The 27,566-nt window shown below is 53.7% G+C and overlaps 10 protein-coding genes across 10 annotated transcripts; 5 read left to right on the forward strand and 5 right to left on the reverse strand.

Annotated features, from left to right (window-relative positions):
- Positions 1-5,137: 5,137 nt before the first annotated feature.
- Positions 5,138-6,869, reverse strand: J4E84_010048 (uncharacterized protein; the record flags this gene model as incomplete). The annotated part of the gene is made up of 5 exons (XM_049392606.1): positions 5,138-5,190; positions 5,239-6,206; positions 6,255-6,343; positions 6,390-6,455; positions 6,864-6,869. The coding sequence occupies 5 exons, from the start codon at positions 6,867-6,869 to the stop codon at positions 5,138-5,140; spliced, it is 1,182 nt and encodes a 393-aa protein (XP_049239701.1).
- Positions 6,870-7,355: 486 nt separating this feature from the next.
- J4E84_010049 (uncharacterized protein) lies at positions 7,356-8,981 on the forward strand (the record flags this gene model as incomplete). Its single annotated transcript, XM_049392607.1, has 2 exons — positions 7,356-7,426; positions 7,544-8,981. The coding sequence occupies 2 exons, from the start codon at positions 7,356-7,358 to the stop codon at positions 8,979-8,981; spliced, it is 1,509 nt and encodes a 502-aa protein (XP_049239702.1).
- A 374-nt stretch (positions 8,982-9,355) lies between these two features.
- On the forward strand, positions 9,356-11,280 carry J4E84_010050 (uncharacterized protein; the record flags this gene model as incomplete). Its single annotated transcript, XM_049392608.1, has 2 exons — positions 9,356-10,447; positions 10,495-11,280. 2 exons carry the CDS (start codon positions 9,356-9,358, stop codon positions 11,278-11,280), a joined length of 1,878 nt encoding a protein of 625 aa, XP_049239703.1.
- Positions 11,281-11,637: 357 nt separating this feature from the next.
- On the forward strand, positions 11,638-12,628 carry J4E84_010051 (uncharacterized protein; the record flags this gene model as incomplete). Its single annotated transcript, XM_049392609.1, has 3 exons — positions 11,638-11,691; positions 11,752-12,026; positions 12,142-12,628. 3 exons carry the CDS (start codon positions 11,638-11,640, stop codon positions 12,626-12,628), a joined length of 816 nt encoding a protein of 271 aa, XP_049239704.1.
- Positions 12,629-13,542: 914 nt separating this feature from the next.
- On the reverse strand, positions 13,543-14,055 carry J4E84_010052 (uncharacterized protein; the record flags this gene model as incomplete). Its single annotated transcript, XM_049392610.1, has 1 exon — positions 13,543-14,055. One exon carries the CDS (start codon positions 14,053-14,055, stop codon positions 13,543-13,545), a length of 513 nt encoding a protein of 170 aa, XP_049239705.1.
- Positions 14,056-16,808: 2,753 nt separating this feature from the next.
- Positions 16,809-17,989, forward strand: J4E84_010053 (uncharacterized protein; the record flags this gene model as incomplete). The annotated part of the gene is made up of 5 exons (XM_049392611.1): positions 16,809-16,923; positions 16,983-17,020; positions 17,079-17,412; positions 17,474-17,608; positions 17,664-17,989. The coding sequence occupies 5 exons, from the start codon at positions 16,809-16,811 to the stop codon at positions 17,987-17,989; spliced, it is 948 nt and encodes a 315-aa protein (XP_049239706.1).
- Positions 17,990-19,117: 1,128 nt separating this feature from the next.
- On the reverse strand, positions 19,118-20,221 carry MIC33 (putative mitochondrial 2-oxoglutarate/malate carrier protein; the record flags this gene model as incomplete). The annotated part of the gene is made up of 2 exons (XM_049392612.1): positions 19,118-19,166; positions 19,221-20,221. The coding sequence occupies 2 exons, from the start codon at positions 20,219-20,221 to the stop codon at positions 19,118-19,120; spliced, it is 1,050 nt and encodes a 349-aa protein (XP_049239707.1).
- A 1,882-nt stretch (positions 20,222-22,103) lies between these two features.
- On the reverse strand, positions 22,104-23,491 carry J4E84_010055 (uncharacterized protein; the record flags this gene model as incomplete). Its single annotated transcript, XM_049392613.1, has 2 exons — positions 22,104-22,355; positions 22,415-23,491. The coding sequence occupies 2 exons, from the start codon at positions 23,489-23,491 to the stop codon at positions 22,104-22,106; spliced, it is 1,329 nt and encodes a 442-aa protein (XP_049239708.1).
- A 1,404-nt stretch (positions 23,492-24,895) lies between these two features.
- Positions 24,896-25,437, reverse strand: J4E84_010056 (uncharacterized protein; the record flags this gene model as incomplete). Its single annotated transcript, XM_049392614.1, has 2 exons — positions 24,896-25,158; positions 25,209-25,437. 2 exons carry the CDS (start codon positions 25,435-25,437, stop codon positions 24,896-24,898), a joined length of 492 nt encoding a protein of 163 aa, XP_049239709.1.
- Positions 25,438-26,829: 1,392 nt separating this feature from the next.
- J4E84_010057 (uncharacterized protein) lies at positions 26,830-27,556 on the forward strand (the record flags this gene model as incomplete). The annotated part of the gene is made up of 2 exons (XM_049392615.1): positions 26,830-27,352; positions 27,399-27,556. The coding sequence occupies 2 exons, from the start codon at positions 26,830-26,832 to the stop codon at positions 27,554-27,556; spliced, it is 681 nt and encodes a 226-aa protein (XP_049239710.1).
- Between the last annotated feature and the right edge of the window lie 10 nt (positions 27,557-27,566).

Genomic DNA, 27,566 nt, shown 5'->3' on the forward strand with positions numbered 1-27,566 from the left:
ACTGGCCGACAGAACAACCTGCTGAGTTGAACATGCCTGATACGGCCGGATATGACCGTACGGGTCAAGACTTCACGAACAACGACTTACGAACCATCGATGCTATGTACGATCCAACAGATGATCATGATCTGGAAACTTCGACGGCCCACGTGGACCGCGGCACACAAAACTTTGACGATCATGCGGAGAACGACGACGAGTCAACGCACACGACTACCAATAACGTATTTCGCAACAAGAAAGGTAAACTAGTTTTCGGGAACCCAGTCCAGGACTACATCTATCGTGGAGCAGGACTTGAGCATCTGTCGCTGTTCCAATTCGTCTCCTGGTTCAAGAGAAAAACGAAGCATCTGCATCCTCCCTTACCGGCCGCTTCGGGTAGACCCAACAAGGGTGGAGCGCGTGCACATGTTCGATCTTGCTTTCGATGGCCACACCCATTGCGCGACACACACTACATGTTCGAGCGCGGCAAGCAAGCCACGCCAGTCCCGTTTGGTGCATTTTTTCATGACAAACATTGCGAAGATGTGGCAAAGCTCGAGAAGCGTGCGCAACTGCTCCTCGTATATTTGAAGCCGTGGCGCACAGCAACGGACTTGCGAACAAGAGGCCAAGATTGGGTGCAGGCTCTGGCAAGCTTCGAAGCTGAAGAGACGGTGTACAGTCGGGAGAATAGGCTTGTCACGAGCCGCATCCAAATGCTGCGAGATATGGACAGACAGGCGAAAGAGGATCGTCGTGAGCGAGCGAAAGCTGGTAAACTGGCTGATCCCGATTATCCGGAACGCGACGCTGGGGAGAACGAATGGGAGCTTGACGCAGATACTAGGGAACAGCATGCCTATGAGACGGCTCAGATTCTGAGACAACTTGACGCCCAAGCTGATACCGGCTCTACTCGCCTGGAGGCTCAAGGCATGGAGGCGTTAAGATCGGCGGGCGCGTTTGATCAACCGGAGTCCAACGCAATACCTGGATTTGATCAACCGCTTGGAACTAGCTTCAACCGTACAGGTCGTGCCCGCTTCACGGATAGTTGTCGAAAAGCAGCGTTGGCCAACAAAAAAGCATATGAGCAAATGGAGCAGACCATACGGAAAGCACAAAGCCGAGGCGAAGTGCAGGAGAGTCGGCGTCACAAGGACGTGCCCCACACGAGGCATATCGGCGTGTCCAACACCTCTACGACCAGCTCGTCCACAAACCCGACAGAGTTCGGTTGGCTGACATTTGCCAAGCTTCAGCAGGCGAAAAGTTTGAACCTAAAGCAAAGTTATGCACTTGCTCTCGTGGTCGACGCCTGTCTAGAGCGAATGGCAAACCCCCAGTCCTATAAAGCTAGGCGTATGCTCATTACGGGTGTCGGCGGTACTGGCAAGACTCATGTTATTAATGCGATAAGAGAGTGGTTCAAGGCCATGGACTGTCTCCACACCCTCGCTATCACTGCGCCGACGGGCATCGCTGCCAGCCAGATTGAGGGGACGACCCTACATAGCGCCTTTGGACTTGCTATTCACCAGATTAACAACCCGGATGGAACAACACTTGATGAGCACGAGATTTCAAACTCAGCTAGGAGATCCGAAAGCGTTGAAAACAGAGTTCGCTTCGTGAACACAGTCATCGTCGATGAAGTCTCTATGGTTGGACAACCACAGCTCTTCGAGGTCGACGAGGTTTTATCGAACGTGAAGGGTGGCGTACACAATGGCGCGGTCGACGGTGAAATACCTTTCGGCAATGTCGACATGCTGTTCTTCGGCGACTTCTTGCAACTACCATGCGTGGCAGCCAGTAACGTGTATGACATGCTGAATGAAGACATCCGTAAAAAGATGGAAAAGGGTACAAAGCAGTTAGCTTGGAATAAGAACCCAACTAGCAACATCTTATGGGATCAGCGCACCGAGGTCATTACGCTCGACGAGGTCGTGCGCCAAAGTTCGAATCAAAAACCCTTCATCGAGGCATTACGCAAGGTTCGCGAGCGGGAAGTAGACGATGCGACGATAAAGCTGCTCGAAAGTCGACGCTTGGATCGTCTTGGACCTGATGACAGGGCTAAATTCCGCGACGCCATGATATTGGTGCGTAGGCATACGATGCGACGAGCATGTAATGAAGAGCGCGCGATCGTCCATTCGAAGGCTAGGAAAGAAACCCTATTCAACTGGACATGTCAGTATACCCGCAGTGCGGCCGGTAAAGGCAGACGTGGCAAGGCCAAAACATGCTCTCCCAAAGAAGCCGCGATACTCCAGCGAGTTGGACCCAAAGATCACAATGCTATGGATCCCGTTCTGCTTCTGCATGTCGGGATGCCGGTCATGATTACCCGCAATATGCACACAAATGTCGGTGTTGTGAACGGATCCCTAGGCACGGTTCGCCACGTAGGTCTCAGCAAAAGAGACGAGGACCGACATCAACATTTTGATACCTCTGATGACAACATTTTCAGGCTCGAAGATTGCCCGCAATACGTTGTAGTCGAGTTGAAAGAACATCACGCCAACCTCCCCCGAGTCAACTACGCAGAAGGAGTCGAACTTCCAGAGAACTGTATCGCCATCTTTCCCAGGAGTGCCTCCGCTCGCACCAAAAAGGAGTCTGGATATAGATTCACATCGCTCCCAGTCACTCCTGCATATGCCCTCACCGACTACAAGAGTCAAGGGCAGACCTTTGAGATGGTCATTGTGGATCTAGCGGAGAGTGTTGCTTCTTCGCCACTGTTTCGTGGGAGTGCATATACGATGCTATCGCGCGTCAAGACTCTAGAAGGTCTGGCTATTCTGAGGATGCCTGAGAAGGGGAAGGCGGCCCTCAAAGCTCCACCCCTGGATGTCGCGGAAGGAGTTACAGCCGAGAGTAGCTTACAGCGGGAGCTGAAGCTTCAGAAGGTAATGGATAAGCAGGCACGGGAGAAGGCTGCAAAGGTAAATGGAAGTCGTTTGATACTGCATCTTTGCTAACCTGTCACAGATTATCTATACAATATCCAAGAAGCTCGCAGCTTTGGGTGATACTCAATGGCAGCGAATGCAGCACGACCTGTACAATCAAACCCTCAAAGGCTATCATGAGGGGCGAGACTTAGGTCAAGTACACAACGATACTTTGGAGGACATGGCGCAGGAGTTTGGAATTCTTCGCGTGCCACTGGCGCCTGCAGTGGCATGAGCGAAGGCACTATGTAGTGCGACTAAAGCTTGGTACTTAGTTGTACCGTTCTTCCTTCTTCTTACCCTCCGCTTCTTTGCTATCTTCTTCCATGACAAGTCCACGATAGTGCTCACGATTGTAAACAAAACCGTATTGAGGATATGACGTAACGCTAGGATGCTCAATAGATACCAAGCAATGCGATGCGTGATTCGTGCCTCGTCACATTCCTCCTCTTATCCAGCTCTTTCCCAAGCGCATGCTCAAACAACATATCCAAACGAAGTAACTCCTGAAGCGCCCTGGTATATATGTTCATCCTCCCTCTATCCATCGTCGAAGTCTACATGACGGTGCATGGAATGACACAACACTGGCAATCGTCACCGCACCAGCATGGCGCCTTGACGGGACCAGGCTTGACGATAGACGTCGTGCTCGAAGTTGTAGACGCGGGCATATTTGCTGAATACGGCGAAGAAAGCGCGGCGGATAAATGCGATGCGAGACGAGGCGATACCGAATGGAGTCGTAAGGGCGGAGACGAAGGATTCGATGTGCGCAAGGGGGGATGACGTCTCAAGCACTATCAGACCCATTAGCGAACGTATGCATCAAACCATGGCAATCGGACTTACAAATAGAACGCGATATGTACAACAAGAAAAGATATGATCTGGAGAAGTTTGCGACGGTGAGAATGGGGTTAAGATGTCAGAAACGAGGTTTACAAGGCAATAGGCTTCGGGCGTACTTGGGTGACGCCATGTCATCGCGCCAGCGCGCCACAACTGCCATGCTTCAGCCCTGCTTGCCCGGCTGCCGGACTAGCTTCAGATGGGGCCGCTTGGCGCTGGTGTATCTTGACAATTCAAAGTAGGCATGTCTACGATATTGACTGCGAGGCAATTTACAAGGAACGCGTGTTCATAGCACAGTTATAACCGCTAAGCAGATGTAGAATTTGAATGTGAATGTGAATGTGTTGTGTAATTCGAAATATATGTATGGTATTGGTATAAAGCAATCAATCCAATGCAACACTCCAGAAGACTCCAAACCCCAAAACAAAGCCCCCAAAGCCTCATTTCCTTGAGCGCATGTTATCGCTTTCGCTACACCTAATGAGGCCGCTCAAAATGTCCCAAAACACCTTATGCCAGTCGTCCTTCCCTTATCGTGCCCATCGCCTGACGCGTGCCGTCCGTCACCGCTCCGGCACGCGCATATGCTGCCGTCGGTCGAAGTCTTATGAGGCTCTTCATATTGTCGTCGCGTCTACATGACCGTGCAAGGAATGCAGCAGCAACTGCAGTCGTCGGTGCTGATGCAGCTGCACTTTCCGCCCTGAGGCTTAACAATCGAGCCGGCGGCCGAAGAGACAGAGTTGGTAGAGGCAGGCATTGCGAGATATGTAGATGCGTGGGTCGCGCGCGTTTAGGAAGCGTTATGACTCGGAGATGAACGGTCGCGGGTTCGTGACTGTTGGTTCAAAGAGATGACGGAGTTGCGCTGCGATGACGTTAGCGGTGTTCGCAGCCACGAGATCAGGGCTGAACTTACAGTTTATGCGATGAAGGTGCGTGAAAGGTGAGGGTTGTAGCGGGATAGTAGGCAGTGGTATCGAGGAGGCAAAGGGGAGATTAATACGGTCGCAGAGGGCATCCAGCCCTGCTTCAATGCTGCGCGTGGCGCTAGGCCAATGACAGGCCGACGCTAGGGGCTGCATGACGTCGCCCGCGTGGCAGTGAACGTGGCTAATGCCGCGCGTTCGGTCAGAGGCGCGCGCGGGGCATGCATAAGATGGAAATGCATGGTGGATGGCATGGAATGTTGTATTGAGATCTATCTAGATGGTGAAACGGTAGGAAAGGGTATTGCTGAACATGAGATGAGGAAAGCCCAACACCGTGTCTCGCCTTGAACATGCAGGTCGTGTCCGTATCGTGTCTTTGATAGCTTAGACGTCTCTCCAAGTCGGTTGGCCCTTCTCTGCGAATGGTGTTTTGACGGCTGTGGCGTGTTAGCTAGGGGAGAAAGAGATGTTTGCAGTAGTCTTACCATTACTGTCTCCGAACGGATCATCCTCATCCTCCTCTGGCTCACTGTCTGGTTCGACGCGCTGCGGAGGCATGGGAATGCTCGTGGGCCTAGGCGGCTTCGGAGGGGCAGACTCATTCAGACCCATATTACCCATCGCAGCTTCAGCAGCAGACACGTTGCCCTCCTCGTTATCACTATCGCTGTCGTCGTCGATGCTCTTGTCCATAAGCTCGAAGGCCATGAGGCCCTTGACTAGCTCGTCGTTGGCGTTGAGAAGACCGCCAATGTACTGCTCAGACTCGACCAGGTGAATGTAGCGCAAGATCTGACGACGGAGTTGCTTGCACGTCTCGAAGCGTCGCATAACTTCCGCGTTCTCACTGACACGCTGTTGCTCTCGGTTGATGAGTTGCAGGCCATTCAGTAGGTTCGTACTGGCGACATTTGCCGATGCCATTGTCTCAAGCATCTGGCCCTTCTCCTTCTCGAGGTTGAACGGCTGCCCCTTGGTCTTCTTCTTGTCTTTCTTGTCCCTCTTGAATAGCGAAGTTGTTGGAAGAGGGGTACCAGCACCGAGTACAACAGGTGTGGTCGTCCGTGAAGATGACGTATGGGGTGGCTCCGGACGCCTGCTTCTAGGAGGAGACTGCGAATGCTCCTCACGCTCGCGCGCAGCTTCGGCATCTTGCTGTCGCACAATCCGAGATTGTTGTGGCTGAGGACGTTTGGTACGAGGAAGTTCTTTGTGTAGTGCAGCTATCCGCTCAAGGCCAGGCGTTCCCTTGTATGCGACAGCCCAACTTCGGAACAGAACGTTGGCCTTCTGCCGTACTTCAGCATCGACTGTGTCGTCCCTAGCCAGGATGCGGAGTCGCTCAAGAAGTGGCTCATCCGCGAACGCTTTCTGGAATCTTGTACCAGCATTCTGAATCAGAGCGTCCATTATGACAAGGGCGCGGATCTGGCGATGTACATTTCCATACTTGCTGCGGACTTGTTAGTGCATATTGTGGATGTGCGGGAATATGGCTTACAGCTTCTTACGCAGAGCTCGTGCTGCTTCCGTAGGACCAGATGCCTGGATGCGGATGACCTCGATGAGATCAACGACACCACCGACATCCTGTACTAATTAGCATGAGACCAGCAATCTCGATAGAACAACTTACATTCTCCTCGTATTGCTCGCTCGTCAATCGATCGATCTGGACCGTGACAGCCGAGAAAGCGTGCTTCTACGTTTGATCCATGTTCTTAGTACCGTGTGACAGTGTTCAAAGAAGCACAGCGGGCAAGGGTTCTCGAAAATCGGAAGGTCCGCATATGCTTTAGGGTCCTTGTGGTGGTGAAGTGTTTTGCGAGGGGGTTCGATTGACGCCTCGACTGACGAGTCGCTTGACAATGACAGACTTTTGCGGTATAAAGGAAGTGCCTGCAGTTCAGAAGATGCACCGCTACACGAAGAAGAAGTTCTACGAAGCGTCTCTCCGTAGAGAAGCGGTTGTCCGTCGTACCAAGAAGCGTGGGAAATCATGGCTATGGTAGGAATGGTGATTTGAAGGATGAATGAAACGGGGCTGCTGCGGAAGAGAACATGGTATTTGAACGCTCTTAAGGAGAAACGAGTCTGAAGAAGAACTTACAGGCATCGTACGTTTGTCGCTTCGTTTGACCCTTCAGGGTAAGACCTGCTATATTTGGGAGGCGAGAAAAAGAAAGCGCCCCGAACAGGATGTTTGCTTGGCTGTCAGAACGAATCTGGACAGAATCAGGGTCTGGTGTTTGCACCACGGTCTGAGAAAGGTCGGAGGGTCGGTCTGGAAGGAGAGAGCCGGTGTTACAGATAAGAATAGAACACTCGGGGTTCAACGGAACATGTGTTGACGAGTGGTGCAAAGTTTGCAGGAAGTCAGAGCTGGTGGCAGGGCTTCGTAGCGGAAGTCTAAGTAGTAATGGTTGCCTATGCGCACGCGATAAGATGAAGCTATGGTTGTTTGGTCGGGCGCAAGCCCCCCGCAGTGGGGTGGCTTTGGGCTGAGTAAGGGACCATGGAAGTCGCGACCCACCACACCAACCCTCTTCACCTCATCTCTCACTCCGCTTCCATATCGTATCGCTTCACGCATAGAGTCAGCATGGATGCATCGAACGCGCTGCATCACGATGGGGACACGGGGACAACGAGAGAACGAACTGGTGATGACGCGTGAGAAGCCCGACGCGCGCTCACTCACCTTTTCTCACTACACGTTGCTTTTATCTCATATCGCTTGAACTAACCTGAAATATGCAGATGCACTCACACTCGCTCGTCAACTTATAGTTTCACGGCCATCAATCAGCCCTCGACGCAGTTTTCGACGCCTCCCTCGTCAACCGCGGCACCCGTGCAGCAGAACCAGGCCCGGCGGAGAGCCGCCGTCAACGACCGAAGGCGACACAACTCTACTGTTGCACGGTATCTCGGTCTTGGTGGCGCAGAAGAGCCAACGCATTTGGAAATATATGCTCCTTCGCCGGCAGTGCCGAGTAGCCCGCCCCCGAAACCTCGACGCAAGCGACCTCGGCTGGCCGCTCAAGGGAACAGACCAGATGGCAGGCGCGTGAATCTGGGAGGAAACGGACTCCCCGAACAACATCGAGTATCGGAGAGCTTTCGGGTAACAAAACCTGCACGCAATTCCGCGGCCTCTAGACCTAAGGCTCCGCTGTCGACGACAACGCAGTCCATATTTGTTGACGATGCGCAAACACAACGATCGACAACAACCGGCAACGGAAGGGCGGTTTCACACCAGGACCGTATCAGTCAAGCTTGCAATGTGACAGATTATGGTTTCGCGAGTCCCGAAACCATACGAAATGTTAGCCAAGATACAGTAGCCACATTGCCTGTGCAGTATCCGACCGCACTCTGCGAGTTTGATTTCGACGATAACGACTTTGATACCAGTGAAGCTGAAAAAGTTGATGCATCCCTGGCACCACATCAGGTTGAGACCTCGATGCTTGCGCAAGACGACTTCGACTTTGACATCAACGATGACGACCTGCTCACATTGACATCCGAGATTAACGACGCATGTCCTGACCTTGCAAATCCTGCTTTGAACCGCTCTGTGCAGCCCGGGGACAAGGGCGATGACAGACTGCATCACACTCCCGGTACCTCTGCGGATGCCCCTATCATACTTGATGAAAGTCCTGGCAAGAAGACCTGTCAGTCCGTGTCAAAGCAGTTCACTTCCCCGGTCACTCTCACGACCCGCCTGCAAGCCGCAACTGGCGATCTAGGTTCATCCAAGATACGCAAACCGTTTGTCAGGCCACCATTTCCAGAGGCTGTCCGTGACCGCTCACCCATCATCGGTCTTTCGTCAAACTTACTGCTCAGAACATGTTTCCGTATCGGTGAAGTGATCAACCAAAGCTGTCAGGCATCCAAATCAGGGAAGCACATCATGATTGAGATGTATGCCAGAGTGCTTGCGTCGCAGCGGACGGAAACAGAGCAGCAGTTCACTTTCTGCGACCTCTTCCACGCCAAGCCACCCTATATCAAGGCAGTGTATAATGCTGCTATCTGGAAGTCGGTGCAGCTCTTCGAGTACGACAGTAGAAGACTGTTACAGCAAGGGCGGATCTGCCGCTGCATTGGCACCATGAAGCGCGACGATAAAGAATGGACAATGACAGTCCTCAACATCTGGGAGGCAACTTGGGAGGACATTGAGTGGGTGCAAGGAATTGTGGACTCTTAGCAATAGCATGAAAAGAGTGTTCAGGGGTACGAAGGCACGGGTGATCTATGGGTGACCTACGCGTCATCATCAGCATTATACCGAAGGCGTATGGAAGTTGTTAATAAGTCTCGTATAGTACTACAGTTGACGCAAACAGCCTGTGCTACAAAAGTTTCAATTTCAGAGATATTCAAAGGGCTCGGTTGTAGGTAAAGCCTCACAGCATGGTTCACCCATGACGGTGGCTTGCACGTGACGAGAGGCCCCGCTTCGTGACATTGACGTTCAACGGACGGGCCATTCACCAGTCCCGACAAATTGACTCTGATCACAGCGCGCTGCTGAGAGAATGCGTTTCAGGTCGCTTCCTGTCATATCAACCTTCCACCTCAATGTTGACGATGACGCCAGACATCGGTAGCGAGCGCAGTACCGCCGAACAGGGCGAGGGAGGCATGATGGAGTCGCAACCTCAACTGGCGACAACGCCGTCAAAGACGAATTCGCCCAAAGCACGGTCGCTCTCGGACAGCACGCCCCGTCTTGAGCCCTCTCCGAAATTCCGCGAACCCGCTCGCATGTCCAAAGATGATCAGACCATCGTCGCCAGCCCCAGCACACCGCGTCGACCCGACTTCCTCTCGCGAGGCCTGTCGCTGCAAATGCCTGCGCGAGAGTCGCCCATGCCCAGTCCCGCCCACTTCGCTGCCCGTGTGCCTCTCTCGCCCCAGCTAGATTCGCGCAACACGTACGCGTCGCCGGCCTCTGTGCTGCCCCGACGGTCGCGCGGTGCCGAGTTCTCGAGAGCCTGCACCAACCTCCACCACTCGACCCTCCCCGACCAATCCTCGCCGGATTCCTCGCCGACGATCACGCAAAAGGGCATCAAGATACCGCCGCGGAAGCCTCGCTCCAACTCGATGCTGCTCGACTCGCCCAATGTGAGCATGCAAGGAGGCTGGAGCCATGGCGATAGAACCGCCCCGTCCAGTTCAGTCGGCAGCATCAACATGATGGGCTCGGAGGACTCTAGCAGCTCTTCGGACGAGGTGGATCCACTGGACCCTGAGGACAACGACGACCCCATGATCATGACCCCGCAGGCGAAGACCAACACTCTCTTCCCAGGACTCAATACCGGTAACGCGTGGTCGAACTTGTTCTCGCCTGGTGGACAGCCCAACTTTGCGAGCATGCATAGGGCGAGGTTGCGCAAGGGTCGCAGCCGGAAGAGCTCGAGCTCGGCCAGCGGACACAGCTCCATGGCAAGCCCTGGGCCAGCATCGCCGCCAAACGGCAAGGATACAGGATACTTTGCGCGAGAAGCGGCTATGCGGAAAGCGGGATCACGACGAGAGAGCCTGTCGCTCTTTGCCAACGACCTTCACATCTCGTCTGGCAATGACAGCGGAGACGAGGGCGGTAATCTGCCACGGACTCCAGGTGTGGTGAGGCGGGTTGTCACACGGAGAGGCAATCTACTGGTATGTACTTCCGTTGTCACGCAGACATCAGATGCTAACTTTACTAGCCCAAATCGAGGCAATTCGGTCGCATCCGAGCGGAGCTGTTCGAAGAAGCTGCACCTGTTGATAGCGAGTTCCGCCGCGAAGCCGAGATCATCCGACAAGTGAGAGAGAGCGACACGGATCTGGAGCGGCCCTCTAATACAGCGCAATCATCGCCCAATCTACTACCCACAGTACCCGGGCTGGACGGTCCGCTCGAGGGTGTGCCGGAAGAGGGCAGCGAGAGCAACATGAGTCTGGACGGATCAACGTCTAAGGGACTTTTCGGTGCATTCGGTAGTCTCCACAGTGGTCGCAACTCGATAAGCAACGGATTCTGGAACCAACGCGCCGCACATACTCCACCGCCATCCTTCCCTCGCGCAGAGTCATCCGCAATGAGCGAGGACATGAACATGGACTCACCTTCTATGAATGGCGGAGCATCCCGAGCATCTACACCAGGTCCGATGCAGCCCCCCACAGCAGCTGAGGCCTTGAAAAAGTCGAACAAACGCCGACGAGACGACGACTTTGACGAAGCCTCAATCAAACGGCGTGCTGTTTCCCCAGGCCTCAGTGTTCACAACAGCCCGGTCATTTCGCAGTCACCCGCACAGAGGGACAGCAGTCTTTGGGGCACGAATGCTAAAGCCAGTCGGGAGACATCGATCAGCGGTCAGTCACACGGTGAGCGTTCAAACAGTGGAGGCAGCATGAGCATGACGCCGACACTGGGCCCAAAGCGGATAGGTCTGCAGGGCATGACAGATACCAACGACGGCTTGATGAAGATGAGCATCGAGTGATGGCCATATATGACATCTTGTAGGATATTGTTAGCATTGATCAAGGCTTAGCGCGGCGTTCCAGGGTTAATGAGGCCAAGGATAGTTGCTCGATACATATAGATACCCATTGTCGAATTTCAAATCTAGTATGAAACAAGAACTGCGAATATCGTCCGCGTGTACTGCATTGTTGACGTAGCTTCCTCCGCAATCGACTATAGGCACATGGATGTTTGACCCCTGTTCGCCCTGCTGGCCCTTGCCCCACTAAGCGGCTGCGCGCCTCGACGTCCGCCCGCAACTCCACGACGCGCCAAACAATTGAGACAACCACTGAAGCATACCCGCCCTCTGCTACATAGGTAAATCGCAGCTATGTCACGCACATCAGCTCTCTCCTCCTTCATCGACAGCGCGCCGCCTGGCGAGGTACTTCCCCCACCAAAACAGAGCTCCCTCCCACCAGTACACCTGCTAACAGCACCACAGCTCGCCGATGTGACCAAGGCAATCAAGTCAATCCTCGGCGACGACGCCGTCCAAAACGAGCTCTCGCCCGCCTTCCAAAAGTACAATGAGGAGCAGTTCACCACAACGAAGCTCCCCGGCGGCAGCACCGAGGTCCTAGTCAGCCAGTACAACTCATTAGGCGACGGCCGCTACTACGACATCGACACACAAAGCTCCTTTGATTTTGACCACGCCACGGGCAAAGCCAGCGCTGTGCAAAGCTACGTCGTCGAAAGCGCACAAGAAGAGCTCCTGTACGTTCCGCCCCGCCCCTCGCCAAGCCAATCCCGCGCGCATCCCTCGCGCACACCCATTGGCTACCAACACACCCATGCCGCATAAAAGCTTAACCTAACCTCACCCTAACAGCAAGAGCCTAAACAAGTCCCTCAGCACCCACGCCTCAGAACACTACCCCAAGTCCTCTCACGGCGTATACCCGGTGCCCTCCTCCCCCTCCTCCCTCGCCATCATCACGGTCGCAAACAAGTACTCCCCCACAAACTACTGGAACGGCCGCTGGCGCAGCTCCTACATCTACGACACCTCCTCCGGCTCCATCACCGGCAGCATAAAAGTCGATGTGCACTACTACGAAGACGGCAACGTGCGTCTGCTCACGACTAAGGAGGTGAGCCTCAGTGCGGGTGCCAGTGCGAATGGAAGCGAGGTTGTGAGGAAGATTGCGGCCGAGGAGAAGAAGTATCAGGAGGATCTGAACAGGGCGTTTGGTAGTCTGAGTGAGGGCGCGTTCAAGGCGTTGAGGAGGCAGTTGCCGATTACGAGGCAGAAGATTGAGTGGGAGAAGATTAGTGGGTATAGGTTGGGCCAGGATATTGGTGGTGGGAGGAGGTGAGGGCATGTTGCCTCGTTGTGTGATGGGGGTTTGCGGGGGTTAGTGGATGAGACGTGTGGGGGTGTAGCTTTGTGTACCGAGGGATCGATGGATGTGATGGCTGTAGCACGTGGTATGATATTCGTGGCTGCTTACCCCGGTATGCTCGCTCGCGTGCTTGCTAATCGAGAGATGGTATCTTGGAACGTTTCTGGTATATGTGGGCGGCGAGACCAGCTTCGCCGACCACATCATATTGTCATGCTGAAGGCATGCCGCTTCTGCACTGAGGTCGTGGAAGGGCGGGCCCCACCATCTTCAGTACACATGAGGCGATAGTGACTTTCCAGTTACGTCGGGTAGTCACAGTGTGGAGCGCACCTTGTTGGGCCGTCCATTCAGATGGTGTCAGTCATGGTCCCGCTTCCTCTATTGTCACTATTCGTTTGTCTTTTAAGCATCACTTTGTCTCACGAGAGCGTTGAAGTTGCGGGAGTTGCGCACAGTTCGATCTTCTCCGTGCTGTTTGCTTTGCTTGTCCTGTTCTGTGCTCCCTTGTCTGCCTATGTGGCTCTGCGGTGTCGCTCGCTGGCTGATGCAGTGCTTGCGGAGTACGGGGGCGCTGCATTTCATGAGATCTTGGGGTCCTATCATGATGGTCTAGGTGTGGGTTTTACACTGCGTGTCGTTGGGTGTGGCAATACATGAGGAAGGAGAGGATGAGAAAGAAGAAGGTAGGATGATACACTCAAAAGTGGTATTGTTAACGAGGTGGCTAGTGACGGTAGCGTCGGCGAACATGTGATATAGTTTGGAACACATTCCATAGTCCATGTACAGGTATAAATAGTTTTGGATACGATCTACAGTTCAACGAAAGGCGTTCATGTAGGCGACTGCTTGTCAAGTACAAAACTAACACAGGACTATCATGACTACCAGGCATACCAGATGGCCAGAGACGCGCTCAAAACGGCGCCTAAAATGACACGAGAAGACGAGTAAATACTCGAGGCAGCACCCCATTTCGCAGACAATAAACATCGGCCTGACTGATCCCTTTCCCTTGTGCCTGGTAGGAGGTAGAAGCTGCGGACATCATACTCGATCGTGCCGCAGTTTCCATCTCTGTCACTGACGCAGTCGTAGCCATACCAGGGAAGTAGTGGTGGCATGGTGGCGTCGCTGTTCGGGTCCGCGTTGTAACAGTCTTTAGCAGGGTAAATGTTCACGCGGCGATCTGCGTACTGTTCGGCTGCTTTGGCTCCTGGCACGTGTAGGTGGTAGAGAACATTGGTGTAGTTCGCTTGGGGGTTGTATAATGCGGCGTTCTCTACCGACCAGTTGATGCCTGCCGTGGCTGAGAAGGGTGGGTAGGCGCTTTGGTTGACGAAACCTTGGGTGGTGTTTCCGCCGAAGATATCTTCTAGGTTGAAGCAATGATCCATGGTGGGAATGCTCGATGAGGTAAACGTCAGGGCTCCACTGCTGTTGCGGAAAGAGCAGGTGTCATCTTGGCTCTCCGTGAAGAAGCGCAAGGTCAAATTGGCGGCACTGCGGAGAATAAGTCGACGAGTTCAATAGATGCGGACGGTAGGTGACACGTGCCTTTGTACTTTGAAAGGAAACAACAGTAGAGCGACTGATGCCAGTCTACAGGTATTTAGGAACTGCATCGCGAAGGGATGCCCAGGCGATGTATGTCCAGGTAGTCTTGTGCGCGTGATGATTTCGGGGCGTTGTTATCAGTAAACGATAGCCTGCAAACAAGCTGAACGTTTGTGCAACAGAGAGTAGAGAAGCTCCGAAGCCCTCATCCAGATGCCATGTTTCTTTGGGGAGGCCTAGCATAATAGGGTTGCAGTCTGCCAAGTCGACTGCGTCCACGGGTAAAATCGTCCTCATCCACCGGATACTCCGCTCATTAGATTGCAACCACACCTGGGCATCATGCATGAGCCGATATCCGTAGGACGACGCCCGGTTAAGTTGGAATGCCCGTTTCAGCAATGCTCTACTGCCGTCCACTATGATGTGGCGTGGTGCCAAGCTACGGGATGCATCCCGAGGTCGCCAAGCTCCCGCTCGCCCCGCGGGCCAAGATGCTTATGTGGCACAGTTCGCTAGGCGCTGTGTCACGAGGCTTGGCAGCTCCAATCACACCTTCCAATTAATCACGCCCGACGGCTCTATCCCCAACTGCATAAAACTGAAGGCACCTGCCGACTTATCCATCTTGGTAAAGGGCCAAGATGAGCCCAAGAGAAAGTGCCAATGGGTGTGATAGCCACTGATATCGCGCGCTGCATAACCGGGCCGGCACGCCCACGAGCGTTGCCGTTGGCTCGGATCGTATGTACGGCCTTCGGCTGAAGCCGAAGGCCGACGTCATCTTGTAACGTTCATCACGAAGGGTATCTAAGTATCTGTCTCTTGACTGCGGACTCTTCGAATTGGTACCCAACCGGATACGTACCTACCTAGGTAGGTACTCGTGCTGTAGAGTGCCCCGGCGAAGGCGTACCTGCCTGGGTATGCAATAGAAGTTGAGTGGTGATAGACACCTCGGCACTCAACATATTCCTTTCACTGTGGAGTGGCTCCGTGTAACTACTATTTCGGCTGTGGGCCATGGGAAGGATGATGCCCTTGTTAATATGAGGGCAGGATCTTCAACTATGAATCATGCCGCTCTTTCCATCTTGGCTTACTTCGTACTCCAGTGACAACTTTGTGTCCGTTTGTGGCAGATGCAACGTTGCCGACTCTAGTCGAACTACCCGGGCTGTAGCCGCATTGCATGCATTAAGCTTCTCAGGCATGATATGGAGAAGTTATCGCATCTATTCTAGCTCGAGAAGATGACATCTGGCGGAGGACGATCTTGGCGGAAGGTGATCTTGGTGACACAATGTTTCTTGGTGACAGACCCATCGGCAATATGACGATATCTTGTGACTTTATCAACACACCAAGTAAGGATCACTGTACATCCTTGACTACACTGCATCGGAGATGCTGTATGGCATGCCGGTGATGCTTCTTGGCTTGGTAGTGTGTCCAGATGAATACTTTGGAAGCAGATGCCGAGACATCTGCTGACCGAAGTACTGTATGAGCGGGTACAAGGTACCGTAAGAGTATCACATACGAGTTATGAAAGCGGAGTCAAGATAGTGGGTCGATTCAAGGTAATTATTCATAGACGCAATCACGTCGAAACTGATCTACTACTACGTACGCTTCTCCAAGCTCGAACACTCATCCAAATAGCCTCACTGTGAGCCCATGCAGTTCCACACCAGTGGGCCAGTGGCTACTGGGAACGTGGTGCAATAGCCTCGGCAGATCTGCTCCACCCCATCCCCAGACTGCTCAGGCATGAAACACTCGTCCTCGCAGTCAGGCTCTATGCGTACATGTCAGATCATATCACTGAATAGTAAAGATCCACGCCAGGCTGCTTGAACTCACTGGATCCAAATGAATCGCCCACTCCGGATCTATCGCCGTCGATGCAGTCGGGAACTCCGTTCTGTCGTTTGACCGAAAGTGCGAAAGCACTTGTGAGGAAGATGCCAACCAGGCTAATAGAGAGTTTCATGTTGATCGAAAGTGAAGGCTGTGGAATTGACTTCCGGAATTGATTGAGATGTTGCGGAATTGATGCTCTGCACCAGCCGCTTCGAAGACGATATCCTTATACACCTTCGTGTGCACCACAATAGCACGCGTCCCATGACTTGACCCCACCACAACCAATACTTCCAAGGTCTTGGATTCATTGAGATACGTTTTTGTTGAGCTGTAACCGAGCTATTCATCCGCCGGAAGCGAGCACGTGGAGTTCTGTTATGCACTTAGGCGCCAGGAATACATTTCACTCAACAGTTACCTAGGTAATTGCCCAATCCATGTGTGGTTATACACCGAGCTTGCCGGAGGCACAGTCAACCTCGTACCACTTCAATCAATATGCTTACAGGTATACGCTTGGCTGCGTGCGGTTACGTGCACCATGATACCATCATGGCAGCATGCGGACACACGTGGGTTGTCGACAAAATCCGCCGTCAGATACTGCTCGCTTCTGGAAACAATCCTATATATTGATATGCCTCCGACCCCATCACTGCTTGCAAGTCTCATTCACTACTCATCAATATCATATTCACACGCGCAAAACATCATCAAGCTCAAGATGTCTGGCTTCTTCAACGCAATTGGCCTTGTCAGCGGTGCTTTGACAATCGTATCCTTTACCGAATCCCAACTACCCGACAATAAGCCCCAGGGTCCAAGCATCAGGATTAAAGGTAGGATACAGTTTAAAGTAGTATCGAAGACTCCACCGCTAACCGGGTATACTTTCTAGCCGGCCTTCACGGAGTGGGCGAAGAGTCTGAAAGTCTGGTAAGTTGCGCCCACAACAGTCTCTCCAAAAGACTGGTGAAGACTAAGAAGACTCTAGGGTGGCTCGATCGCCGCAGTGTACGCGTGGGGCGAAGGCAATCGCTTCAGCGGGCAGGCAGGCGGTTGTGGGATTGATCCTGGCAGCTTCTGCGATGTGACCGTAGACCAAGGCTCGGGTCGGCGAGCGGAGTACATTGGCGTGTCCAACAACGATGATGCCACTTGCATCGCCTGGATCAGCGTCAACCAAGCTGACGATACGGATGGAGGGGCTTGGACTGGCGACATTGGCCGCCACTGTGGCGAGAGGTGGTACAACAGCAGAGAGTCTGCAGGCAATCTCAAAGACAGCTCAAAGCCATACGTCCCCGCGTGTACCTGGCTCGACAAAGGTGAGTTCTGACTACGGAGGCATGTGAGACATATACTGACTTCGGACGTCTACCTCTGCAGACGAAACAAACGACATCGTGAACGCAGCACTCAAGTTCACTACCAATGCGTATGCTAGCAGTGTCCAGGAGGTCGCTGACGAGGAGAAGACATGCGATTCGACCATCTATGGAGGAGACAGTGGACCAATTGCACGTATGTGTGTCCATGCCCGCATATACAAGATGATCAAACTAACCCTCTCCTGCAGCGCAACCCGCCAAACGAAGCATCCCTGAACGCCCTAAATGGATGCACGAGTACCTCATCGTCTCCAATTGGACCAGCCAAACAGCCGCGGACCTCTGCAACTCTGCCACATCCTGGGGCCCTGACTTCATTGGATCCGACGATCAGTTCTGCGACATGAGCACAAAGACCCTTACTCCGCTTTGTTCACCCGAGACCGTCGGTAGCTCGGGCTGCGTTGATGTCGACGAGGACGCCGTCAGTGTGGTGAAGCGCACCAGCGTTGCAAGGCGGGCCGCGACGGTTTTGCACAAGTCTTACAAGAAGATTGAGAAGTGGGGAGTCTAAGGCTTCGGCCTCACACAATGGGGACGGGAAGATTGAAGGCTTTCCACTCGGATTGCTGCTAGGATTTCTTTTGGTTGGTCGGTGGGCCACATTGGAACTTACATACGTCGTATGCGTACAAACATACATGCTGTCGCTACCATCCTACTGCCTTGATGCCACGTGATGTCATTGTGTGTATCTGCATTTCATTCAAGGGCGCTGCTGAGTTGGGAACACGTCCCGAAAGAACATTAGAGATGAAGTCTGAGGTCGGGAGCTCGGCGATAGGGGCTTGAGCCCCACATTTTCATGCGACCAATCTGCGTAGGCCGAGGTATCACGTACTTGCGCTAACCTCTTGAGCGCTGGCGCCTGGACCCTGTTTCACCCGAGCCTTGTATACACTATTTCACATCGCTATTGCGACAGAGCTTGGGTTGCTGCAAACCCAGCGCGACTCAGATACGCTGAGGGTCTAGCGTGGACAGTGGGGCAGCGACTGACTACCTAGGTATGTCGTTACTGAATAGCTGAAACAGAATCACTGCAAGAGGCTTTGTAAACTCTGCCATCGAGTCCAGGTAGCCATATAGGATCTTTTGTTCAGTCAAAAGCCCAGAGGTCGTCCCCATTACCTGTTCCCACGATAAATACTCATTGTGCAATCACTCCTGCGTTGCACGCAGATGCGATGCAAAAGATGCAGTATCCATCCCTTTTTGCAGCCTTCACGCTTCTGCACGAGACTCCCAAGACGAGATAAGATTTAGGGTGTGCGGCTAGCTACATGCAGTGGAACAAGGTCTGTAGAGAAGACACCCGCGTTGTGATTGCCGAATATGAGGCCTCTAGGTGGTGAATGCGCAAGACGTAGCACTGTCACATTGGATAAAGCGGTAAGTGGTAGCATATCTAGACTTGTAGTATCTGCATGTGCACGAGCACCGCGAAACGTCATGACATTATTTGCTGCCCACACTGGCGATTGGGAACCAGAGGGAACAGCGCGTACAGCGCTCTGGACCTAAATGAAAGAAGGCAATGCCGAAACAACATCAATGGCGATAGCAGCCACGTGTAAACGCCATGAAACCCTCACTCCCAACGCCTCAACCCCATCAAAAGCAAGACTTCATCTTGTCACTCTCATTTCGTGATGAAGCCCAAGTAATCAGCGACAATAAGCGTCACCATCCTATCACACTCGTTAGCACATACCCTGACATCAAGCCAAAGGACAAAAACTTACGCATGCGGCGCAATACGGACATAGTACGTCCCAAAGCCACGGTAAAACCTCAAAAGCCCCTCCTCCTTCGCAACCTTCCTGAAGCAATCGAACATGCCCTTATACGGCATGGTGCCATCCGGCCCCTTCGTCTGCTTCTGCAGCCTCGTCTTCATAAAGTCAAACGGCAACGACAGGAATGACGCAAAGAAGCCCGCAACCGCCGACGCAGTCAGAGTCTGTGTGCGCGACGACAAAGACGTGTTCTTGAGCTGCTGTTTAGCTTCTGAGAAGAAGGCTAATTGGCCGAAGTTGAGGGCCATGGCGCGGACGACGGTCGGGTAGCTGCCGGCCCATAACCGCGTGACGCCTTCTTGCTTGCTGATGCGGACGAGGGCGTCGATGACGGAGGTGTAGTTTGCGCGTTGGGCGACGGGTTTCAGGCCGTCGGATTGCATGCGGATGAGGGCGAGGTCCGCCGGGTTGCCGACGATGGCGGCGAGACCTCCTGCGGCTAGACCCGCGCCTGCACGCTCTTTGAAGCCGATGGCTGTGCCGTTTTCCTTGGCGCGCGCGCTTAGTTTCTTCATGAATGTGTCGAAGAAGCCTAGGCGCGCGGTTGTGTAGACGGCTTGGCGCAGGATTCCCGCGCTCAGGCCTGTGTAGAGATCTAGCACTTTGCCTTGGGCGATGATGTCGCGAAAGACTGTGACGGGGGTTGGCTTGGGGCCGGTCTTTACTCCTTCTCCAGCGAGTTGTAGACGCACTTTAACCATGTCTACAGGTTGGATTACGGTTGTTGCTGTCATGCCTGCGATGCCGCCGTTGACGAAGGGCAGTGCTGCGCGCATGAAGGGTGTGTGTAGGAAGTCGGCGGTGGCCTTCTTGGGGTTCTCGGCGGCTTTGGACATGGCGGAGGATGCGTCGCTTAGAACAGCTTCTGAAGATTGCTTTGCGTTCTCGAGAGCGCGTGCGGCGGGCATCTTAAGGGATTGCGAAGTGGCGGCTGCTGTTGTCGACATTGCGTTGTCAGTGACAGCTTGCGCAGTCTTGATATGTGAATAGATAATGCAGGAAAGGAAGATCTGTGGGGTATATCGCTGTCGCTATGCTGTACTGGAAATAGACCAAATGTGAAGAAAGACTGTAACTAAGAAAGTAAGAAAGCCCACAAAAGAGACTCCATGGCCGGGTCTATATCCCAGCAGCATAGCACTACGACGTGCGTCCGTGAGGTGTTGGCAGAGCCTCAGCCTGAGACGCAGTTCCCATGCGCCTTACACCGCGGCCGTGGACGTCGCAAGCTAGCCGGCTACGACCTAGATGTACAGCTTCGCTCGGCGCACAGGAAAGAATGTCATCGGACATGTGTGCATTTCCGAAGGCGTGCGCACGTGCGATAACCCTTCTCTTTCCGATTGCACCCGCGGCGATCGCATTGTGGATGCTCAAAGACGGTGAAGAGGAAGATGGGACGTTGGGTGCGTACCTCGTGCGCTGACGTCTGTGCGGAGGATCCAGTCCGCGTCGGAGAAGTGGGGTGTGGGTCGCGGGTTTAGTGGGTAGGGTGGTATGCGCTCGACTACCCGCTTCCTAGCATCAAACGACTATGCAACGATGCAACTTGGATTGAAGTAGCAGATAAGATGGAGTTATGGACGAGGCTGTGAGTGAAGAGGCTCGGAGGACAAAAGCCGCACGATGATCTGTTGTTCTTAGTTGTCAACAGGCCCAGCCAGTCGACCGGTGCCATGAACTGAGGGGTGGGCTGCGTTTCCCCGCATCGCAGAGCTGCCCCAGCGAGCCACTGATATGAACTGCTGCTCGTCCTACCTGATGCCAATTGCTGTTGGGCCAATCGGGTTACGCTGATTTCTGGAACTCTGATGCCATTCTTACTTCACAGGCTCCCATGTTGAAGTTTAACGTGCACGGCGGAGCGGGACGAGCTGGGCGCATTGATGTCGCGTGTCCATGCCATCCGGTCTTCCTTGCACCGTCGAGGCTCTCATATCATTGCGCAATGTCTTGCTCGAGTAATACACGATCTTCAGGCACAGAGTATCCCGTTTCCAGTGCGCCACATGCGGAACCGCTTGCATGTGAGCGATGACGTTTGTTGTAACGGCAGCCTTCGGCCAATCGAACGATCGCAACTTCAACGCAGCGCATCCTGTCACATGTCATGGACAATACTGTGAGCGGACCTGTGCTGCAGTACACCACGTTGTGGTTGCGGTACCCTGTTACTAGGCGCAGTGACCTCACTGTGCTTTTCCGGATGAGACTGCGGTTTCCGCGCGCACAACGTGCATCCGTGCGTCGTTCCAACCCGACGTGCGTGTACGCACATTGCTTTTCATTCGTTGGGTATTGATATACCGCCGTGTCGCAGATCGGAATGAACTGGCGAGATCGCTTTCTTTTGGGCGAGATCAGGGTCCTCAGCGTTGGACGGGGCGGTGCTGAGGCCTTTCGCCCAGGTGCGCGGTTGAAGTTGCAACCACCAGTGACCCGAAGGTATCCGCGGCCGAAGACATTCTGAGTGACGACAGGCTGTGAACTACCTTGTGAGCGGAAGAATATTGTAGCGAAATGTCATGCAGGGCACCAGATCTAGGCCGACACAATGTCCGTGGGTGAATGGTAGGTCAACTAGTCTTCGGCACAGGGTCGGGAATGTGGAGGTGCCCGGCCGGCCTGAACGCTTGCAGAAGAAACGAGAGAGTTGCGCAGGTGCTGTTGAGAGGATTGATGCCTGACTACGGGACAAGTACTATTGCGCATAGATTGCGCGGCCTGTCTGTTGTCTCAACATATTCCGCTGGATTCAACTATGTCTTTCCATCTTTGGGTATCATTGAGCCCGTCCGAAACCGAAACGCCATTCCCATCGTGCATAGGCTAAACCGACATCTCGCTATCGCTCGGAGATCCGAGGTCCTCGATAATGCTTGACTCTGGCGGCTGTTGAGTCCCCGGAACCTGCAGTCTCGAAGTCGATCCAGACAGATCGTCGCTCCCATCGACTTGTTGAACCTCACGAGGAGCTTGCACCTCTTCGTCAGAGTCGTCACCTTCAAGTTCAGCTGCTAGCATGCGCTTGATTCTGCGAGCGATAATAGTGTCCTTGCGCACGTCGTCTTTGGTCAGCAACTAAGAAGCAGTGTTAGCATAGGTCTCTGAGAATATTTAAATGCGGGGGATAGACTTACCTGTGAGCAACCATTGACTGGGCACTCAATGGCTCTCTGACCGTCCACCCTGTGACCGCCCGATCGGATCATATCGAGAACGGCATTCTTCTCAAAGGTATGAGGACACTTTGTACTTGTGTATGGGTCCTTGAACTGCTGGTATGTGATGGGGCACCTCGTGCTGATGGTCGCTTTGTCTACTACGATGTCATCGTCGTCGTCGAGGTCGCCTCGGCGTGTGTCCGTAATGCCAGGCGCTGGGGACCCGGACTCATTGAACCAGGTGTCTTCATGACCAAGTGTGGGACCCTCGTCGCCATACTTCGCATCGTGTACCGTGCGCTTGAACTCGCGGTAATCGTTGTTGCGTGCATAGCGCGCTGTGTAGGAGAGTGACGTGTAGGCATCCTTGTCGCGCTGCATACGATCCGCAAACAGCTCACTTGCGCCTGTGAGAGCTACGCGAGAGCCATCGAGGGGTGTAGGACCGGGCGTAGGTCTGTCGTCCATATCCTCGTCGTCACCCTCGTTTTGTGCCCGCTGGCTTGCTGCCTGAGTCTGGGTTTGCCTTTGTGTCTCCCGCTGTGTCATCTGCGTCCGATATTCGTCTGCCGACCGCCCGGGCGCAGTGTTCCTTAACCACTCCAGCGCTTCCTCGATGCGCTGCGCGGCGACACCCGAGTCGATGACAGCGCGCATGCTTTCTTCCAGCTTGGTGGTAGCCCCATCCACATTGGTCTGGAGCTCTGCCATGATACTTTCTTCTTCGTCTTTGTCGTCCAAACTCTTGCCTACGTCCCACTTCTTCTGCCGTCGCTCGATGTACCCAGCATGGTCGCGTAGCATGTCGTTGATGTTTGCCGCTGTACTGGTGACATGCTCGGTAGCCTGCTTATTGTGCCTCTTGATGTCATTAATATTGCGACCTTGTAGTTCCCTCAGGGCTCGCGTCGCTTCGGTATCGAGGGGATGCGATGGCTTCTTGTACGGTGGAAGGACGTCTGCGCTGCGGTTGCTGCCGGCAGTTCGCGCTGGAGTGGAAACTCCAGACGGGCGACTAGCAGATGGCCTTGTAGTTCGGTGTCGAGAGGACATGTTGTTCTGTTCAGTGCGATTTTGCTATGTGAATGCGATGTGGTGCTGCCCAGGTGTCGCGTTGGGCAGAAATGGCGCCAGACACGATGATGCGGGGAACGCGTCGGAAGAGATACTTTGGGATTAGCGTGCTCGCCAGGTCACGTGCTACAAATCGAGTGGTTGACTACCTAGGTAGGTATGGCCGCCCTCTTGGCGCAAGGCCTCAAATCGAGTGTCAGTCTCGTGAACATCAAGTCATTAATGGTCTTAAGTCCTCAGTACTTAAAGTGATGTCAAACGAAGCAGTTTGGAGTCACGGTGTTCAAGTCACGATCTGTCTGCTGCCCAGGTGCCCACCTGGTCAGGCGGTCTTCCATCTCCTTCATGCAAACAAAAGTCCAAACACCATGGACCCTACGTCAAGATGGAAAGATACCTAGCGTCAATGTAGGCTCTACACCTGTTTAGTTGTTTCCTTGTATAAGGTGCTTCCGCGATGTAGCTTTACGGCACAGCGAACTATTCTCGGAAATTAACTGCACGAAGCGATCTCGTCACATACCTAGGTACCCTGCACCATTACCGGCATTCTAATCCTGGATCAGACCTACGGCAGTCATGCAAAGCCGGCAGATAAAACTGGGTGCCCAGCCGGGAGCACACCACAGCACCGGGATAGTAGGATCAGGGTCGGATCATCTCTGCATATACCATGCCTTTCCCAAGCCTTTCCCAAGCTTTCTCCAAGCTATTCCTGGGCATTTGCCCAAGCTTTTCCCAAGCATTTTCCAAGGAACGTCCAAGAAACCTCCAAGTAATTTCCAAGAGACGTGCTATTGCTGGGCGATTGGCCAAGCGCCTGCGGTCAGATGGGCGGTCGCTGACTTGGCGTGGTCTCAAAATAGGCCTCAGTATTGCCGGGCTTGAGGCTCTTTTCTCAGTATTCCCGGGCTCGAAGCTCTTACTTCGAACATTTTGAAAGACAGAGAAGTATCAAGGTCTTGTACATTGGGGTTATAGTTGTATTTGGGTACTATCGAAATCTACGGTCTACGTCTTGACTCCATCGACGCTGACCGATACGTCCATTATCCCTACGTCCGAAAATGCGTGGTATCATAGTATGTTGACAAGAAAATAATGACATCCAAAGTGCAAATACTCCGGAGTCCTAAGCAGCCATCGACCGCTTCCCAAGTGCTGTCGTTACCGTAATATTCGTGTACGCCCGAAAGATGCATGCCCCGCGTGCTATGATAAGCCGCATGAAGGATGCGGTATGCGTGCGCACGTTCCGACGAACAAAAGTTGCGAGGCGTCCAGTTCCAAACTCCGCCGTCGTCTCCCGCGTCGACGGGTGCCTCGACCCGCGTGGCGGCGCTGGTGTTGCTTCCAGATAGTCTATGCTATGCCTTCAGAGCTTCACCTCATCACGCTCGTGATGGTAGTTGTAGTTTGTGGCGCCTTGTTGGACAGAGGGAGGCCCTTCTCGATATCGCGCATTTTGTTGGCGTTCTTGCCCGGGGGCGGCGAGTTGAGTCTGATGCCTGTCCTTCGGTTTTCGCGGTTCTGCTTGCCGGCGTCGTTGTTCGCGCGGCCGGTAAAGCGACGAGACGCACGGCGAATGGATGCGCGAACGTCCCACTGGCGCTTCTTCGCGAGCCACCAGAGTACACCCGATGCGACTGTGTTGATGTTAGCTCGAGTATACTGGGACGTGATGTGCAGAACGTACTGGATCCGAGCACGACTAGGACGGCGACCACAATGATCGCTGCGATAGCACCTCCCGAGAGCGAGAAAGCACCCTTCTGTGTTCCCGCCGCGCCAGCATCGCTGGGGTCTTGCGGGTTGTCGCTACCGCCGTTGTAGCCGGGAGGAGGAAGCTCGCTGCCCGAGGAGGAGTCCTGAGCAAGGGCGAGCAGAGGGAGGAGGAACGAGAGGAGGAGGAGAGGCCTGCTCATGATGTCGATGTGCCGTGGAATGCGGCGTGGACGGGAGGATGGATCGGATATGAGGTGACACGAGGCTGGCGTGAAGGACGTTCGATCAACTGGAGGAATACCAACAATTCGCTACCAGAACGGAGGGCATGTCTCTATATTTGCGTGGCCACCTGCGAACATCTTTTATCCAAGCCAATACCTTCGCCATCACTCGTCCAATACCCCGCCAGTCTCAGGGCTTCTCGGCGGTTAGCATCGTGCGCTTGGACGGCAGACCAGGTTGGCTGCCGGAGAGTACATCAGGCCATTCTCTTAATATAGCGGCATTGGCGTCGAGTTTTGTCGGCTTGGAAGGATAAGCCGAAAGGATTGGTAGGGCGTACTGGGTAGTGGGCGCGTAGCTGTGTAGACGAAGATCACCGTGCAGCCGAGCTAGCAAGGGGTAAAATGTGATTGGACGCACCCCGGTCTGAAGCGCCCGGCTAGCTATGTCGCCGCACACTTTCGTTTCAGGGGAGCATGCAAGGCGACGACTCCCATCGTCCACCTCACGGCGTACATGTAGCAGCTGCCGCTTATTGTAGTCGGTGAGCCCGTGGTATGAAAGTATTTCTGGCTCCTCATCTCCGGTGCAGTCCACGTTAGCCACCTACGTTTCGGCGCAGAGTGGACCAGACGACGTAAAAAAAGTAATCACATGGCAGGCGACATGACCTTCTCTAACCTAGGGACAATTATCGTACGATGTTACCTGGGTATTCTGGTGGATGTGCGCTATCGAAGGGGTGCAGCGCGATGATCAGTGTGGTGCGCTGCATGAGGCGACTTTGGAGTAAGTACTCACCCCTCCATGGCTCAAAGGTTTGCCTTCCAATGTTCTTTGTCTACCGTCACGTGCCTGTGGCCGCGCGGGGTACAGAGCAGGAACATGCCGGATGGTTGTAATGGTAGCGGCAGAGCTTCATAGCAAGCTCAGCAAACTGCATGCAGACATCCATTGATCGAGTCGTTGTAAGCAGACATGGATCCGACGCATGATCTGGAAGATGCGTCCGGAAAACATACTGCAGTGTGAAATATGTCCGCCGTGAGGGTGCTTCACTGGTTCTGTGTAGGTATGCGATGTGGGTGTTCCTCTTCTTTCCATTGCGCCTTCCACGATGTCTTTCTCAGTTGTCATGACCGAACGTGTGGCGTCATTCTGTTGAGCCGTGACTCCCTCGCGCCGATGAAGGAAAGAACGAAGGCAGGACGCCGCTGCGAACCTCGTCGCCCCTCACTCTGTTCCATAACACTTCGTCTTCGTCTACTGGTGCAGTCGTCTAGCACGTCGCTTCTCATCTTCTGCCTGCGTTGTTCCTACTACGGTTTCCTTGCGTCCGAGCGCGCCTGGCAGTGCTGTCACTCACCATGGCCGAGTTGCCTCGACAAGGCAAGCAGGTGCCAAAGCGGCAGAAGCCTTCACGACTCAGACATGAAGTACGTCCCGAGTCAACCGATGACGAGCGAGATCGCAAGAAGCCTGCTCCCCAAGAACCTGACAGCGATGCAATTGTTCCTGAGACTCAGCCGAATCAGGACGGATACTACGTTCGTAATAACTTCACTCCCGAGCGTGAGCCGGACCTCAGCGACCTGCCTACTAGTCCCGGTACTGCAGAATTGTTGCAGCGCACTGCAGTAACGAAAAAGGCGGACATTCATACATCAACCTGGGTTCCATTTGCTCTCAGCACTCGCACCAAAGAAACACCCGGATTGAACAATAACTCTGGACCAGCAGATGTACCCACGTTCGCTTTCACACGTTCGCAACCGAGCCAAGTCCCCAAGAAGGCATCCCCCAAGGACAAGGCCTTCACCGCCAGGTCTGTTCCTAATACTGAGTCGACAATATCTGGTGTTCACAAGCAGGTTGTGCATGCATCTCAGGGTAAGCAATCACGCCATTTCAACCGATCCGACTAACATGCGAGTAGATGCCAGTGTAGCAACAGAGCCTGCGTACGTCTCACCACCAATCTTCCCTAGCAACGACGATCGCCACAAGACAAATCCTGCTACCGATCAGGAAGTATCTCTCTTCCAACAGCCGGCCGCCAAAAAGTCACAGAACGAGTCTGCATATCCTTTGTAAGAGCTCATAG

This window comes from Alternaria hordeiaustralica (genome assembly GCF_023758085.1).
Source record: "Alternaria hordeiaustralica strain BMP 2776 chromosome Unknown scaffold_35, whole genome shotgun sequence".
In the NCBI taxonomy this organism is placed as follows: domain Eukaryota; kingdom Fungi; phylum Ascomycota; class Dothideomycetes; order Pleosporales; family Pleosporaceae; genus Alternaria; species Alternaria hordeiaustralica.